This window comes from Hemiscyllium ocellatum, chromosome 1, assembly GCF_020745735.1.
Source record: "Hemiscyllium ocellatum isolate sHemOce1 chromosome 1, sHemOce1.pat.X.cur, whole genome shotgun sequence".
NCBI lineage: Eukaryota > Metazoa > Chordata > Chondrichthyes > Orectolobiformes > Hemiscylliidae > Hemiscyllium > Hemiscyllium ocellatum.
Window position 1 is genome coordinate 8,334,447 of NC_083401.1, and position 18,870 is coordinate 8,353,316.

At 44.5% G+C, this 18,870-nt stretch overlaps 1 protein-coding gene across 1 annotated transcript in view; it reads left to right on the forward strand.

Annotated features, from left to right (window-relative positions):
• The first annotated feature begins 223 nt into the window (after nt 1-223).
• Nucleotides 224-18,870, forward strand: part of zgc:64106 (uncharacterized protein LOC393348 homolog) — a 110,338-nt gene continuing 91,691 nt past the window's right edge. Inside the window, exon 1 of the mRNA XM_060827940.1 lies at nt 224-526. Coding sequence (XP_060683923.1) covers nt 349-526 — 178 coding nt within the window. The 5' untranslated portion in view covers nt 224-348. The remainder of the gene's footprint in view (nt 527-18,870) is intronic.

Consider the following 18,870-nt stretch of genomic DNA (forward strand, 5'->3'; position numbering starts at 1 on the left):
GGTTAACTCTGCTTTCTCCCACAGCTGCTGCCAGACCTGCTGTTTCTCCAGCAATTTCTGAGGGATTTTTGTTTTCTGATTTCCAGCCTCTTTTGGCTTTTTTAGGCTCGAGCTGACGTGGATGAATTTTCCATTCGTTATCATCTGTAAACAAGTTCTATGACGTTGTTTGTCCAATAAACCAAACCCCTCTGGACAGGATCCCACCTCCTTTGCGAATCCTGACTGACAAGTTTTTAAGATCTAGCAGAAGTTTCGAAATCGCAAGTTGATGTTTAATTGTTCAGACATCAGCGCCCTCGCTCCCGTGCCTGAGCCTTGCTCTGTACACGCTCACTCAGTAAGAGCATGGAACTAACTCAGCTCTCTGCCCAGCTCCTCTCACTGATCTCTCATCCTGTGTGGTTTGCCATCTCTGTGCTTCTGTACCTTATTGTCAGGCTACTGAAGAAGGGGTCATGGAAACCGAGACAGTGTCCAGTGGATCTCAGCGGCAAAACGGCCATTGTCACTGGAGCGAACACAGGTAAGAGTTTTCCATTAGGTTCCCCCCTTCCCCTCTCAGTGCAGAATTGCCCATTCCTCCGCACCAGGGACTGGAGACACTGTCTTGCTGATTAAAAAAAGTGAAACGGAAACCCTTGCTCCTGGGACAAGTCCCTGGATACTACACTCAACAGGTCCTCCCTCAAGAAAGTTTGATAGAATCTTAATTTTAATGATTTTTTTCTGAGTTAAACTCAGCAAAACAGTCCCAGCGATTTGCAAACGAAATGTTGCGATGGAATCTACATTTTAATGAGTCATTGGTCTTCTCAGAGAGATTCCTGCACTCAACTGATTAGCTTTCCAGACGCCAGAGCACTTCTTAGTTACACATCCAGTAAATACACAAAACAGTTCCAGTCCTCAGACGCTGCACATTTTTGTTTTGTATTTCAAAAATATACTTTATTCCTTAAAAAAAACTTTGTCTATCTGCATTGACATAAAAGCAATTCTGTTCTGTACAGTTGCACATCAAGTAAATACACAAAACCAAAGATCTCTCTTACACATACAGTCTAATATTTACATAGACTATACCGGCCAGCTGTCAATATCCAGACTTGTACATACGAATGATTAATTCCGATCTCTGTATGTAAAGAAATGGGATTTCTACATACGTATAGCATCACCAATTGTATAGATATCAAAATAATTTTATGAATAAAGTATATTTTTGAAATAAAAATAACGATAAACTGGGAGGGTCGGATAACTGAACGGATCACCATTTACCTTCAGCAGAAAGACCCTATTACAGTACAAACTCTGCAGCTGGTGGGATATCAAAAGAGTTGTGTCTGCCTGATGCCTTTTCGAACCTCCCAAAGTGATTTCAAGTTGAAGTGCTATTTTGAAACGTTACCACGGAATGACAGAATTCATTCTGCACTAATTCTTTTGACTCAGTCACAATCAATTGTTTTCACCCAAACCCTTGTGTTTTGTTTATATCCAAGTAACCCTTCTGATGTATATTATCATAGAATCCCTACAGTGTGAAAACAAGCCATTTGGCCCAACAAGTCCACACCAAACAAATGACTTAACAGTTAATTAAATGCAAACTAACTGGGTATTCAAAATGGCGGTGAGTCTGTCCTGCTGATCTCTGCACCAGAACTCAGACAGAGTGGGCACTCACCCTCTCTTTATTACCTAATGTGGTAGAAGTAAATATTTTTGATCCCTAGAACGGTCCTATGTTAGTTTAAAATTATTAGGAAAATGACCAAAGGGAGGGGAACGTGAGGATTGCAACACGCAGGGCACCCCCACCACATGCAGCAATGGATGTGCCTGTGGCTGCAGTGTCAGTCTCTGTGGTCACCCCAGGGAACCTACCAACGGAGCAAAGCCTGATCTCGGAATTTGTGAAACTCCGAGAGAAGACTGATTCAGTGATGGAGGAGACCTGGGTCTGGCCTGAATTGATCTTGGTCAGGCTGCAGAGGCATGACCAGGAGCGCCTCGGGCAGTGTGTCAGGGAGGCAGAGGAACAGGTCATGGCCTCCAAGACCGTGGTGGAATCCTCGACAGGTTGGCTTCAGGCCTTAGAGTGGGCCTTGGAGGAATACCCACCTGGTGGGGCTTCCTGAACGGGAGGAGGAAGGCCAGCTTGTCAGCTTTCTGGAGCAATGGCTCCCGCAGTTTCTGAGGCTGGAGGCTGAAGTAGGCCAGATGTGGGTCGAGCAGACCCACCAGTGCACAGGCCTGGATCAGACCAGCATCCCCACCCACTCCCAGTGCGACTCCAGCACTATAGAGACAAGCAAATGATGCTGGGAGCCTCGAGAGCACTGGGACAGGATCCACAGGCTGTGATATATAAAGGATCATGAATTATGCTTTTCCAAGACTTCTTTCCAGTCGTGATTTGTAAGAGGTAAAAAAGACAGCTGATGGACTTGAATATCCAATATTCCATCAGCTATCCGGTGATACTGCGTTTTAGCCACGGAAGGTCCGTGTTCAATTTTGACTCACCGGAAAAGGCAAAGGACTTCTTGGAGGCTCTAAAACAGACTGGCTTAAACTATATATTTATTTTGTCTTTTTCTCTGTAATTTGCCTGGTTTGCCTGGTTGTTGGGGTGGGAGTTTTTTTTAATATATATGTCGGGGTCATAATTGTTTCTTCTTTTTCTCTCTCCTCTCCCTTCTCCCTCCCCGTCCTGTCATCCTTCGTTTCCCTGTTTGCTTCTCTTATTATTTTTCTTTTCTGGTGTGGGATGCGGGGTGTGGGCGTGGGTGGAGGCAGCAGGGAGAGGTTACATTATTTTGTTCTACTCGGAGTGTCTCGGGTTACATTATGGAGGGAGCGGGTTGAGTGCCCACTTTTAACTTTCTTGCTACAAGATTTTTTTTCTTACTTTGTGATGTCTGGGGCGAGGGCATGGCTTCAGCTCGAAGGAGCCATGGGTGGTATGAGTGCCTCTTGTGGGCAAGGGTGAAAGTCTCCTTTCATAGAACATAGAACATAGAAAAATACAGTGCAGTACAGGCCCTTCGGCCCTCAATGTTGCGCCGACCAAATCCTACCTAACCTACACTAGCCCAATAACTTCCATATGTCTATCCAATGCCCGCTTAAATGACCATAAAGAGGGAGAGTTCACCACTGCTACTGGCAGGGCATTCCATGAACTCACAACCCGCTGCGTAAAGAATCTACCCCTAACATCTGTCCTATACCTTCCACCCCTTAATTTAAAGCTGTGTCCCCTAGTAACAGCTAACTCCATTAGCGGTAAAAGGTTCTCAGTGTCTACCCTATCTAAACCCCTAATCATCTTATACACCTCTATCAAATCTCCCCTAAACCTTCTTTTCTCCAATGAGAACAGCCCCAAGTGCCTCAGCCTTTCCTCATACGATCTTCCTACCATGCCAGGCAACATCCTGGTAAACCTCCTCTGCATTCGTTCCAATGCCTCCACATCCTTCCTATAGTATGGCGACCAAAACTGCACACAATACTCCAGATGAGGCCGCACCAGAGTCTTATACAACTGCAACATGACCTCAGGACTCAGGAACTCAATTCCTCTACCAATAAAGCCCAGTACACCATATGCCTTCCTCACAGCACTATTTACCTGGGTGGCAACTTTCAGAGATCTGTGTACATGGACACCAAGATCCCTCTGCTCATCCACACTACCAAGTAGCCTACCATTAGCCCAGTAATCCATCTTCTTGTTACTCCTACCAAAGTGAATGACTTCACACTTAGCTACATTGAATTCCATTTGCCACCTTTCTGCCCAGCTCTGCAACCTATCTATATCCCGCTGTAACCTGCCACATCCTTCTTCACTGTCCACAACTCCACCGACCTTTGTGTCATCCGCAAACTTGCTCACCCAGCTTTCAAGCCCCTCCTCTAGATCATTTATAAAGATGACAAACAGCAACGGTCCCAAAACAGATCCCTGTGGTACACCGCTAGTAACTGCGCTCCAAGATGAACCTAGTCCATCAACTACTACCCTCTGTCTCCTTCCAGCCAGCCAATTCCTAATCCAAACCTCTAATGCACCCTCAATGCCATACCTCCGTAGTTTTTGCATTAGCCTACCATGGGGTACCTTATCGAACGCCTTGCTAAAATCCATATACACCACATCTACTGCTTTACCCTCATCCACCTCCTTAGTCACCTTCTCAAAGAACTCAATAAGGTTTGTGAGGCACGACCTGCCCTTCACAAAACCATGCTGACTATCCTTGATCACATTATTCCTATCCAGATGTTCATAAATCTTATCCCTTACAATTCTCTCTAAGACTTTACCCACAACAGAAGTGAGACTCACTGGCCTATAGTTACTCGGGCTGCCCCTATTCCCCTTCTTGAACAAGGGGACCACATTCGCTATCCTCCAGTCTTCTGGTACTATTCCCGTTGACAATGACGACATAAAAATCAAGGCCAATGGCTCCGCTATCTCCTCCCTAGCTTCCCAGAGGATCCTAGGGTAAATGCCATCAGGCCCAGGAGACTTATCTATTTTCATCCTTTCCAGTATTCCCAAAACGTCTTCTCTACATACCTCAAGGTCATACATTCTAATCACTTGTGACTCAATATTCACACCAGCAACAGAGTCCCGTTCCTGAGTGAATACTGACGAAAAGTATTGATTTAGTGTCTCACCAATCTCCTCCGCCTCCACGCACAACTTCCCACTACTATCCTTGATTGGACCTATTCCTACCCTAGTCATCCTTTTATCCCTGACATACCTATAGAAAGCCTTTGGGTTTTCCCTAATCCTACCAACCAAGGACTTTTCATGTCCCCTTCACGCTGCTCTTAGCTCTCTCTTCAGATCCTTCCTGGCTACCTTATAACTCTCAATCGCCCCAACTGAACCTTCACGCCTCATCCTTACATAGGCGGCCCTCTTCCCTTTCACAAGGGATTCCAATTCCCTATTAAACCACAGCTCCCTCACAAGACCCTTTACTCCCTGCCTGACTGGTACATACTTATCAAGGACACTCAGTAGGTGTTCCTTGAACAATCTCCACATATCATTAGTGTTCTTCTCCTGAAGCCTGTTTTTCCAATCCACGCATCCTAAGTCATGCCTCACCGCATCATAATTTCCCTGCCCCCAGCTATAACTCTTGCCCTGCAGTGCACACTTATCCCTCTCCATCACTAAAGTAAAAGTCACTGAGTTGTGGTCACTGTCCCCGAAGTGCTCACCTACCTCCAAGTCTAACACCTGGCCTGGTTCATTACCTAGAACCAAATCCAGTATAGCCTCACCTCTTGTTGGCCTGTCTACATATTGTGTCAGGAAACCCTCCTGCACACATTGGACAAACACCAACCCATCTAACGAACTCGAGCTATAGCTTTCCCAGTCAATATCTGGGAAGTTAAAGTCCCCCATAACAACCACCCTATTACTTTCACTCTTCTCCTGAATCATCCTCGCAATACTATCCTCTACTTCTCTCGGACTATTGGGAGGCCTGTAGAAAACACCTAACAGGGTGACCTCACCTTTCCTATTTCTAACCTCAAATCTTCCTCCATCGTCCTTTCCACCGCTGTAATGCTATCCTTGACAAGCAATGCCACACCTCCCCCTCTTTTACCCCCATGTCTGACCCTACTAAAACATTTAAACCCTGGAACCTGCAAAAGCCAATCCTGCCCCTGTTCTACCCACGTCTCTGTAATGGCCACAACATCGAAGTCCCAGGTACAAACCCACGCTGCAAGTTCACCTACCTTATTTCTTATACTTCTGTCATTGAAGTATACACACTTCAAGCCACCTTTCTGTTTACAGGCACCCTCCTTCGAAATCGATGCCTTGTTCCTAACCTCCCTACACTCAAGGTCCTGTACCCTGAAGCTACAGTCCAGGTTCCCATACCCCTGCAGAGTTAGTTTAAACCCTCCCAAAGAGCACTAGCAAACCTCCCCCCAAGGATACTGGTGCCCCTCAGGTTCAGGTGGAGACCATCCTGTTTATAGAGGTCCCACCTTCCCCAGAAAGAACCCCAGTTGTCCAGAAACCGGAATCCCTCCCTCCTGCACCATCCCTGTAGCCACGCATTTAACTGCTCTCTCTCCCTATTCCTCAACTCTCTATCACGTGGCACGGGTAACAAACCAGAGACAACAACTCTGTTCGTTCTAGCTCTGAGCTTCCAACCTAGCTCCCTGAAAGCCTGCCTGACATCCTCACCCCTCTTCCTACTTATGTCGTTGGTGCCAACGTGGACCACGATCTGGGGCTGCACCCCCTCCCCCTTAAGGACCCGGAAAACACGATCAGAGACATCACGTACCCTTGCACCTGGGAGGCAACATACCAATCGTGAGTCTCTGTCGCCCCCACAAAACCGCCTATCTGTACCCCTCACTATTGAGTCCCCAAGAACTATCGCTGTAACTTTCTCCACCCTTCCCTTCTGAGCAACGGGGCCAGGCTCCGTGCCAGAGGCCTGAACCTCGTTGCTTATCCCTGATAAGCCATCCCCCCCACAAGTATCCAAAACGGTATACTTGTTCTTGAGGGGAATGACCGCAGGGGGTCCCTGCACTGGCTGGTTCCTCCCACTCCCCCTCACTGTCACCCATCTGTCTATAACTTTCGGTGTAACTACTTCCCTAAAGCTCTGATCTATGACCACCTCTGCCTCCCGAATGATCCGCAGTTCATCCAACTCCAGCTCCAGTTCCCTAACACGGTCTTGGAGGAGCTGGAGATGGATGCACTTCTTGCAAGTGTAATCAGCAGGGATACTAATGGCTTCCCTCACCTCATACATGTTGCAAGAGGAACATTGCACTGCCTGCACTGCCATCCCTCTAAAAAGTAAGCTTTAAAACTAAATCTAAAGAAACAAACAAGTAAAATGCAGCACTTACCTGCTTGCCACAACGGGTCTTATTATTAGGTTAGAGGAGGAGGGCGGGTGGGAGGCTCTACCCCTGTAGTGCCTCGGCTTCCTCGCCTGCGCGCTTATATCAGAAAAAAAAACCCTACCCAGGTAACCTAGCGCGGCACCAGCTTCCGGGTCCGCTAGACGCTTAAAAAAACACTTTAAAACTTTTAGCTGTTTGAAAAAAAACACGAACTGGACTTACCCCGCGACATGTTTTATATGTTAGTTTGTTGGAGAAGTAGCTGTTAGAAGTTTTGACTTGGTAGTTTTGGAAGTTGTATTTTTAAATTTATACAAACTGTTCATGGTTTTCACTCGGCGTGCTGTGAGTGGGGTTCTTCCTCCCGGGGAGTCACAGATTGTTTCGGATGGTGCACCTGAAATGTTAAGGGGAGTCACTCACCAATTAAGTAAAGAAAGATACTGTCATGCCTTAGAAAAGAGAGGGTCGATGTAGCCTTGCTGCAAGAAACACATTTCACTGATAAGGAGCATTTGAAGTTGCAACAGGGAGGATTCGGCCAGGTGTTTTTCTCATCCTTTAATTCGAAAAGTAGACGAGTTGCTAACCTCATTCGGAAGAACCTCCCATTTCAAATGTTAGGCCAAATCAAGGATGAATGTGGGCAATTTATATTCTTAAAGCTTTAATACATGGAGAGGAATATGGGATTTTGAATGTATATTGCCCTCCGGCACATCCTCTCAAATTTTTAACGGATGCGCTTTCCAGGTTGTTGGCTTTTGGGCACGTCACATAATTATAGGGGGAGACTTTAATCATATTATTGACCCCAAGGTGGACAGGATGCCTGGGGGTCTCACAGGTATGTCTCTGCAATCCAGGCAGTTGATGGATCTGAATAGGGTGTTGGGGTTGGTGGACGTGTGGAGATGTCTTCACCCTGAAGATAGAGATTTCACCTCTCTATCTAACCCATATAAGTGCTGTACTAGAATTGACATGTTTTTTGTCCCATTGACCTTTTTGAACTCGGTGCTGTCTTGCACAATAGGGAACATAGCCTTTTCTGATCAGGTGGCAGTGTACATGGAGGTCAAGGCTGGTGGTAGTGGGATGCGCTCCCAGCACTGCAGCATGGGCCCTTTCCTCCTGAAAGATAGCAAGTTTGTAAAGTATTTTTCACAGGAAATTAAAATCTTTTGGGATATGAGTTTAGATACAGCCAGTAATCCATTGGTGCAGTGGGAGATTGCCAAGACCTATGCACGGGGTTTGATTATTTCTTACTCTGCGACTCGGAAGTGACAGAGGGGAGAACAGCAACGTTTGCGTGAGACTCGCCTGAAGGCAGCTGAGACAGCATACTTTAACAGACCATCTATAACTAAATTGCAGCGGATTATAGCCCTTAGGGCTACTTTGAATGCTGCTCTCACCCAAACAGCAAAGAGGGAAATCTCTTTTGCAAAACAGAGATTATTTGAGTACGATGATAAACCAGGTAGATATCTAGCGTACTTGGCCAGAAAGAAGATCTATCACATCCATCAGAGAGAGTGCTGGTACTCTTACTTGTAATGTTAAAAAGATTAATGTAGCATTTAGAAAGTTTTACTCTGAGCTGTATCAGTCGGAGGGCTGTGAGGTCAGAATGATGAAGCTGGAATCCTTTTTTAGGATCCTGGACCTTCCGGAGCAGGTGTCCTTTCTGAATGCCCCCCTGACAATTCAGGAAGTACAGGAGGCAGTGAGACTGCTCCTGAGTGGTAAAGCGCCCAGACCAGACAGATTTCAGAGTGAGTTTTATAAGGAGTTTATTGCCTTCCTGGCTGGGCCACTCTTGGAGATGTACAATTATTCATTCAATCAGGACCGCCTCCCATCCTACTCAAGAGAAGCAAATATCTCTCTTATCCTGAAGAAAGGGAAAGCCCCAGAGGATTGCACTTGGTACAGGCCCAGAGCATTACTGAAAATGGATTTTAAAATCCTGTCGAAAATGCTGTGCTAGGGTGGAGAGGGTATTGCCTTTTATTGTAAAGGAGGACCAGACAGGTTCTATTAAGGGTCGCAGGTCTACCAACAATGTTAGAAGAGTATTAAATATGGTCCAAATATGCCAACAAAAAGCAATACTGGGTTTGGTGGTCTCCCTAAACACAGAGAAAGCATTTGATCAGGTGGAGTGGCCGTACCTCTTTTACCTTATGGAAGGGTTTGGTCTTGGAGACGTTTTTACCAAGTGGGAGGCAGTGTTGTAGAGTGATCCGAAAGCAGAGGTTCTCACTAATGGTATACGGTCAGATAGTGTTAGTGTTGGCAGAGGCTGCCATCAGGGGTGCCCTCTCTCACCACTATTATTTACATTGGTGAGTGAGCCACTGGCAGAAGCCATCCAGACAGATCCCAATATAACTGCCCCGGAGGTGGGGTCAGGCAGGCATTAAATTACCCTCTATCCAGACGATGTCCTTCTCTTTTTAACTGATCCAATGACATCTTAATACAAGTGATTAATGTATTTGTCCTGTTGTCAGGGCATAAAATTAATTCCATGAGGTGGGAGGCCATGCCTGTGGGAGGCCTTACTGGTATATCTGATTTTGGGGATGGAACCTGTTTCCCTTTCCAGTGGTGATAGGAAGGATTCCTGTGTGTAGGAATTTTTAATACCCTGGTCTTCAATCAACTATATTAAGCTACTGTGTGCAGTTGCTAGAGAAGATAAGGTAGGACCTTCGGCTCTGGGAAGATCTTCCAATATCTTGGTTGGGCAGATTGGTCTGGTTAAAATGAATGTTTTTCTCGCTTATTATATCCATGGGAATGTTCCCTTTGATGCTGACAAGGCAAACACTGTTCAAGCTTTACAGTTGGTTCAGATCTTTTATCTGGCGTCATAGGCGGCCTCTTATTAAGCTGGATAAATTGTAGCTTCCACAGGAGAGGGGAGGTTTGGATTTTCGGACTTTAAGAAATATCAGTTGAGTTCCTTACCATCCGATGTGGGTGACTGGGCCTGCCAGGACCTGCGACCAATCTGGTTGGTCATTGAAGCCTCCGAGACAAAATGCCCCCTTATTAATTTGTTGTTTATAGACATGACGAGAATCGTTATGGACCACTGCACAAACCTGATTGTCCATAACACGGTTAAAGGAAGGAGAATAACGCAGCAAGGTGTGGACAACTTACAAAAACCTTCCCCTTTCACACCCGTCGTAGGCATGTTGGGATTCCAGCCGGGATTAATGGACTCTGGCTTTAAGTTCTGGGAGTCTAGGGGAATCTCCTGCCTGGGAGATTTATTTGACGGGGAGGTCATGATGTCTTTCAAGCAGCTGAATCAGCACTCTGAGCTACCTAGGAGAGATCTCTTTCGTTACTTCCAGGTTAGGGACTTTATACAAAAGAAGACTACATCGATGGTTAGTCCCTGCAAGTTGGATATGGAAAGGAGAGTGCTCCAGTCTACAGGCACTCTCTCGGTCAGCACCATCTGTCGCTTGCTAGGAAGTAATGTTTCAAAGGACATTGAGCAGCTATGCAGAATCGGGACTCAAGCCTTCGGGGTGGAAATTTCATCAGAGACGTGGGAGGATATTTGGGAGAACGTTTGGAAGGTTTCGATTTGTAACAGGACCCAGGCTATCCAACTGAAGGTACTCCACAGGGTTCATTTGGCACCGGAACGGTTTGTGAAATTCAAGACAGGACTGTCCCCAGTGTTCCTCAAATGTAAAATGGAGGTTGGTACTCTTACTCATTTTGGAAGAGGTTTTGGGAACTGAGGTCAAGTTGGATCTGGTGTCCCTCCTTTTGGGTCTTCCAAATCTTCCCTCTCTGGACGTACATGGGACACAATTATTTAATATTCTTTCATTTTGTGTGAGGAAGAACATTCTAATGAGCTGGGTGTTGGAGAATCCCCTGGGACTTTCAGGCTGGCGTAGATTAGTTACGGAGCACATCCCCCTGGACTTCCTTATGAGTAAGGTGCACCAGGAAACGGAACTGTTTTATAGAACATGGTGGCCATTTTTGAATTATATTGATGCAGACGTGTTGGCTATATTGATCAGGGCCTTAGTGTAGTCATGACGGCTATGTCTGGCAGTCTGGGAGACCCTGAAAGGGGGAAGAATCCTGTGTTTGCTCACTAATGCCCCCAATGGTGGGGAGCTTTGGTGGGATTGCACCCAGTGTAGGACTTAATTGAATATAATTTAAGTTACCTTGGTATAACTTGGTTTAATTTTATTTTGGTTATCTATTTCTTTTTTATTTTTTTCCTCTAGTTATTTATTGAACTGTAGTTTTTATAGGTATTTTCTTTTTCTCTCTCATGTTAGTGGAGTAGAGTAGTAATTTGTTTACTGTTGTTGTCATTATATTATAAAGTTGCCACTCTATTTTGTAGTGATTCTATAATTTTGTAAAAAACTTTAAAAAATTTTTCTCAATATAGGTATTTACAAAAAAAAATACAAACTAACGTTAGCAGAAAGAAAATTAAACTCAAAACATTTGCTTTCAGTCCCATTCCCACAAAAGACAAACAAACACAGTTAAAGGATAAATAAAAGAAAATAAAAAATATCTTGCCACATTGCTTAAATAGGATAAAGGTCCTATAATTGCTTAAATAGAACAGGTCCTTGGACTCCTCCATCACCAGATCATAACAACAAGACGGTTGGAGGAAGAGCGCCTCATCTTCCGCCTGGGAACCCTCCAACCACAAGGGATGAACTCAGATTTCTCCAGTTTCCTCATTTCCCCTCCCCCCACCTTGTCTCAGTCGATTCCCTCGAACTCAGCACCGCCCTCCTAACCTGCAATCTTCTTCCTGACCTCTCCGCCCCCACGCCACTCCGGCCTATCACCCTCACCTTGACCTCCTTCCACCTATCGCATCTCCATCGCTCCTCCCCCAAGTCCCTCCTCCCTACCTTTTATCTGAGCCTGCTTGGCACACTCTTCTCATTCCTGATGAAGGGCTTATGCCCGAAACATCGAATTTCCTGTTCCTTGGATGCTGCCTGACCTGCTGCGCTTGTCCAGTAACACATTTTCAGCACATTGCTTAAATACCCTTCATGATGTGTTGGTCACAGACAGAAGTGTGGACTGTTTTCCAAAACACTGACAGGAATCACCTCCTCAGTTCACCCAGGCAAAGATAGCAACTGTGCTGATGCTTTCCTCTCTTTGGGAAGTTGAGCTATCAGATCAGGCAGGGAGATTTCAAACTCGGCACTCTCTCAGCAGCATCCCAGAACCAACTCTCAGAAAGCATAGTTCAAAATAACAACATGTAAATTTGGAATAAAAAATGAAAGAACTGCAGATCCCGTAAATCTGAAACAAAACCAGAAATTGCTGGAAAAGCTCATCAGGTCTGGCAGCATCTACAGAGAGGAATCAGAGTTAACGTTTCAGGTTGAGTGACCCTTCCTCAGAACTTTGAATTCTTGTTTCAGGTTGACTGATTGAGGACTCAGTCACTATTCAATAACAAACAGAGCAGGACTTTTACACTTAATGGTAAGGTCCTAGGGAGTCTTGCTGAACAGAGATCTTGGAGTACAGGTTCATAGTTCCTTGAAGGTGGAGTCACAAATAGATAGGATAGTGAAGAAGGCATTTGGTATGCTTTCCTTCATTTGGTCAGAACATTCAGTGCAGGAGTTGGGAGGTTCTTGTTGCAGCTGTACAGGTCGTTGTTTAGGCCACTTTTGAAATACTGCACAAAATTCTGGTCTCCCTGCTATAGGAAGGATGTTGTGAAATTTGAAAGGGTTCAGAAAAGATCTACAAGGATGTTGCCAGGGATGGAGGGTTTCAGCTATAGGGAGAGGCTGAAAAGGCTGGGACTGTTTTACCTGGAGCGTCGGAGGCTGATGGGGTGACCTTTTGTTGTTTATAAAATCATGAGGGGCATGGATAGGATAAATAGCCAAGGTTGTTTCCAAAACTAGAGGGCATAGGTTCAGGGTGAGAGCAGAAAGATTGAAAAGGGACTTAAGGGACAAATTTTTCACACAGAGTGTGGTGCGTGTATGGAATGAGCTGGCAGAGGAAGTGGTGGAGGCTGGTACAATTGCAACATTTAAGAGGCATTTGCGTGGGTATATGAATAGGAAGGGTTTGGAGGGATATAGGCCAGGTGCTGGCAGGTGGGACTAGATTGGGTTGGGATATCTGGCCAGCATGAATGGGTTGGACTGAAGGGTCTGTTTCCATGCTATACATCTCTATGACTCTATCTGCTTGAACATAGACTCCCAGCTCCCAGATACTGACCTCATTAATAGCTGTCTGGAAAACACAGCAAGACAGACAGCACCAAGAAATGGAGAAGTCAATATTTTGGGGGTAACCTTTCTTAAACTCGAGACGTTAACTTTTCCACCTCCTGGTGCTGCCTGGCTTGCTGTGTTCTTCCAGCCTCCTGCCTGTCCACCTTTGATTCCAGCATCTGCAGTTTTTATTTTGTCTCTAATTTCTGTTGTCTAGCTGTGGGGTCGAACAGGAGGGTCACTGCGTCCGTTAGAAGCTCTTCGTGAAGGATGCAATTAATGTCCAGGCATGTCCTCACAAACAAACAAAACTTATCTGGTCTATTTTTTCCTAAGCTAAGAACCTAAGCTGTCCCAAAGTCCACCAGTCCACGCCATCATTCCAAATTGATAAAAGAACTGACAGAGCAGGATGCAGTGTACAGCTGTTGTGCCAACCCCATTGACAGTATTCTGAACGTGGAGGTACTGGTGTTGGACTGGGGTGGACAGGGTCAGAAGTGACATGACACCGAGTTATCGTCCAATAGGTTTGTTTGAAACCGCAAGCTTTCGGAGTCCCTGCTCCTTCCACTATCATGAGAGAGCATATATTATTATGAGAGAGAATATAAACTATGAGGGGCATGGATAGGATAAATAGACAAAGTCTTTTCCCTGGGGTCGGGGAGTCCAGAAGTAGAGGGCATAGGTTTAGGGTGAGAGGGGAAAAGATATAAAAAGAGACCTATGGGGAAATCTTTCTCAGAGGGTGGTACGTGTATGGAATGAGCTGCCAGAGGAAGTGGTGGAGGCTGGTACAATTGCAACATTTAAGAGGCACTTGGATGTGTATATGAATAGGAAGGGTTTGGAGGGATATGGGCCGGGTGCTGACAGGTGGGACTAGATTGGGTTGGGATATCTGGCCGGCATGGACAGGTTGGACCAAAGGGTCTGTTTCCGTGCTGTACATCTCTGTGACTCTATATTGGACACAAACTTTATAAGTGAAAGATCAAAGGGCTTTTTCTTTAATGACCGGTGATTATTGTACAATGTCCATTCATCAACACGGCCTTCCACCCTGTCACCTGAGGTGTTCCCTTTATTCTGATAAAACCTGAAGTTATCTCGGGGTAGTGACTTGAATGAAATGCTGAGATTTACATATTAATCCCTGCATCTCCATTCTAACTGATTAGAGACTGAACAGCCATCTAGATTTGTTCAATGCATTCACATCAGTTGGATGAGCCTTTGATTTTTAATTTATCAATTCTATGTCCAATGCATTCTCTCCCACGAGCTGTCTGAGGAAGGAACGGGGGTTCCAAAAGCTTGCAGTTTCAAATAAACCTGTTGGAATATAACTTGGTGTCATGTGATTTTTGACAGTATTCTGAAATATGACAAGAAGTTTCTTTCCCAGCAAACACTTCAAGCGATGCGCTCCATACAGTCTGTGGCCTCCAGTAAAGTGCAAAGTGAGGGTACGCTGAGAAATTAATGTAAGAAACATCTTGTGCAACTAAATGGACTTTGATTTATGGACCAACCCATCATCATTAACTATTTCAGCTGGTAATCTTGTTTTTTTGAATCTCTGCTCTTCCACATAAGTTCTCATTACCTCAGGAAGTGAATTTTGAATTCTTCCAAAACAATAATCTCTCTACAAGCATCATATGTTTGATTTATTTTCAATGCCTTTACCCACCTAATGAAGTTAATTTGTTTGATCCTTTCAATCTCAGTGCATGTTTGACCTGGGTCCCTCCTTCGATTCCTGAAACACTGTCTATCGGCTTCTGGTACAAGCTCATATGCACTTAAGCTGGTTTTCGTCACTTCCTCATACTCCCCAGATCCCTCCTCTGATAGTGATACGAATACCTCACTAGCTCCACCTACAAGTTTTGTTTGGATCAACAAAACCCGCATGATCACTGGCCATTTCATTTGTTTAGCCACTTTCTCACATGAATTGAAAATGGTTTCTACATCATTCCCATCAAACTTAGTCGACGCTTGAACATTTAAACAGATTCCTGTTTTTAAACAGGCCTGTGGTGACAATGGGATAGCTCTCCATCACTATCCTCCTCACTACTTCTACCTTTCACTCCGCCCGCCACCATTTTAAGCCCGATTCTAACCTCCAAAGTTCAAAATCTCTCTGTTTCTCCCTCTCTTCAATTACAATTCAAACTGTTTCATTTCCTTTCCATGTTCAAGCTATTTCATTTACAATCAAATTTTAGCCATTTACACACATTCCGATTATGTTCCTGGCAATTGTAAATGTTGGTGTATCGCTACAATTACCCTTTCTCTCACAGATAAACGCAATGCCAACTCCAACTTGTCTGCCGATTCCAATGGTTTTGTCTTCCCCACTCCCAAAGTGACTTCTTCCACCCCCGGGAAACTCTTACTGACAGAAATAGCCGTTATTACACAAGGCACACTGTTTAAATGAACCAAATCCAAATGAAAAGAGAAAACATACAATCACCGCTCACTGTCTTTTGAGTCCAATAATCCTAAACCCGATCTGGAATTGGAGATTTTGACCCTGACAAGAGCCCCCAGTTTGCTATGGGCCAGACTAAACCTCCTCAAAATATATTAGGAAGATAGCCTAGGCCCCAGTGTTTCTAATTGTTAAAAGCAAGTGCAAGGCATTGTATTTTGGATGCAATTCAATTGATCAAACTACCAGGCTTGAAGCAAAACACACTTTACTCTTACACTGTAGTTAAAATACAGACAAAAGAAGAAGAATTAGAATAACTTAACTCTAGTGGAAAACTTGGACGAGCGCCCAAACGGCTAAATCCCAGCAACGAGCCCCCAAACTGTTAAGACACGGGCTAAACTGCCCCTCCCCCTGCTAATTTAAACCAGCAACACAGAAAATATTTACCCGTGCGGTAATCTGTGAAAATTTGAGAGGCAAGGAACTATCCCAGAAGTCACTATTTAAAATAAAAACTAACAATTTTATTTGTTTTAAGTCTGACAGAGAATAATTAATTAGTAACCATTTACATCTCCTTTCTCTAAGCTATCTTATACTTTCCTTTCTAAAATACCAGTCCGATAAAACCCCTGATGAAGATTTACCAAAAAGTTCAAATTTCAAAACCAGCCAGCTGTCAAATTAGATTACCTACAGTGTGGAAACAGGCCCTTCGGCCCAACAAGTCCACACCGACCTGCCAAAGCGCAACCCACCCATACCGCTAACCTAACACTACAGGCAATTTAGCACGGCCAATTCACCTGATCCACACATCTTTATGACTGTGGGAGGAAACCAGAGCACCCGGAGGAAACCCACGCAGACACGGGGAGAACATGCAAACTCCACACAGTCAGTAGCCTGAGGTGGGAATTGAACCCAGGACTCTGGCGCTGTGAGGCAGCAGTGCTAACCACTGTGCCACTGTGCTGCCCACAAATCTTCTCTTTGTATCTTCCTCTGTCTTTTTTTCCTTCTTCTTAGAGGTTTCTGTTTTATAGGTCCTCGATAGATAAAGGTACTTTTAAGAGAGCTATTCTTGGTGGCTTGGCAGTTCTCCCTTAAGTTATCCCAAAACATTGGATTGTTTCATTGGTTTTAATATTGTCAAAATACTAAACTCAAACTTAATTGGAGTTTGGTATCTTGGGGCATAATTTAAACTGATTGTCTGAATTTGAATTTGATTTTGTATCAAGGCAACCAAGCTTATCTAACTGTTCAATCATAGGTTACATTTTAAAGTTTCCAGTACTGTTTGTCCTTGCTAGCTTTTCTACTCCCTTAAAGGTACAGTACCCCTTGCACCTTCATAACATGGCTCTCCACTGGGGAGTTGAATCCCGGTCTCCCACATGACAGGCAGGGATACTAACCACTCAGAGATGATGAAAGATCAGCGCTCTGAAAGCTTGTGATTTCAAATAAACCTGTTGGACTCTTACCTGGTGGTTGTGTGATATCTGACCTATTTCAAGAAGAAAGAGCATTCAAAGAAAATTTTGAGAGAGAGGGAACCCAAGTAATTTGCTGTAGCAAGGAGAGATGTATAGCAGCTTCCAAACCCCAACAGCCACTGAAAGTTAAATTGGTTCTTTGGGAGCTTGACCCCGCCCCTTCAGGCTGCTTCAATTATTCCAGCATAAAGAAAACGCAAGACCTCTCACACTGTTTACTTTATGGGCTTGGAACAGACAGCTCACCATCGCTCTCTCAACTCTCTTCATAAAAGAAATCCAGCACAAAATACACCTTTTGAAGCCACAGAGTCGTTACAAAATGGAGATTCAACCAGCCACAAGCAGCTGATTTGGTCTGTGGACTAGATATCAATAATAGCACTGGGGAAACAATGGCCCAGTGGTATTATTGTTGGACTATTAATCCCAAAATACAGCTCATGTTTTGGGGGCCCGAGTTTAAATTCCACAAAGGCAGATCATAGAATTTAAATTCAGTAAAGGATCTGGAATTAAGGGTCTAATATTGACCATGAACCATTGTTAATTGTCAGGAAAAATCCATCTAGGGTGGTTATGGTAGGGGATTTTAACTTTCCAAACATCGACTGGGACTGCCATAGTGTTAAAGGTTTAGATGGAGAAGAATTTGTTAAGTGCGTACAAGACAATTTTCTGATTCAGTATGTGGATGTACCTACTAGAGAAGGTGCGAAACATGACCTACTCTTAGGAAATAAGGCAGGGCAGGTGACAGCAGGGGAGCACTTTGGGGCCAGCGACCATAATTCTATTCGTTTTAAAATACTGATGAAAAAGGATAGACCAGATCTAAAAGTTGAAGTTCTAAATTAGAGAAAGACCAATTTTGACGGTATTAGGCAAGAACTTTCAAAAGTTGATTGGAGGCAGATGTTCGCAGGTAAAGGGACGGCTGGAAAATGGGAAGCCTTCAGAAATGAGATAACGGGAATCCAGAGAAAGTATATTCCTATCAGGCTGAAAGGAAAGGTTGGTAGGTATAGGGAATGCTGGATGACTAAAGAAATTGAGGGTTTGGTTAAGAAAAAGAAGGAAGCATATGTAAGGTATAGACAGGGTAGATTAAGTGAATCCTTGGAAGAGTATAAAGGAAGTAGGAGTATACTTAAAAGGGAAATAAGGAGGGAAAAAAGGGGACATGGGATAGCTTTGGCAAATAGAATTAAGGAGAATCCAAAGGGGTTTTTACAAATACATTAAGGACAAAAGGGTAACTAGGGAGAGAATAGGGCCCCTCAAAGATCAGCAAGGCGGCCTTTGTGTGGAGCCGCAGAAAATGTGGGAGGTACTAAATGAGTATTTTGCGTCAGTATTTACTGAGGAAAAGGATATGGAAGATACAGACTGTAGGGAAATAAATGGCGACATCTTGCAAAATGTCCAGATTACAGAGGAGGAAGTGCTGCATGTCTTGAAACGGGTCAAGGTGGATAAACCCCCAGGACCTGATCAGGTGTACCCGAGAACTCTGTGGGAAGCTAGGGAAGTGATTGCTGGGCTTCTTGCTGAGATGTTTGTATTATCGACAGTCACAGGTGAGGTGCAGGAAGACTGGAGGTTGGCTAACGTGGTGCCACTGTTTAAAAATAATGGTAAGGACAAGCCAGGGAACTATAGACCAGTGAGCCTG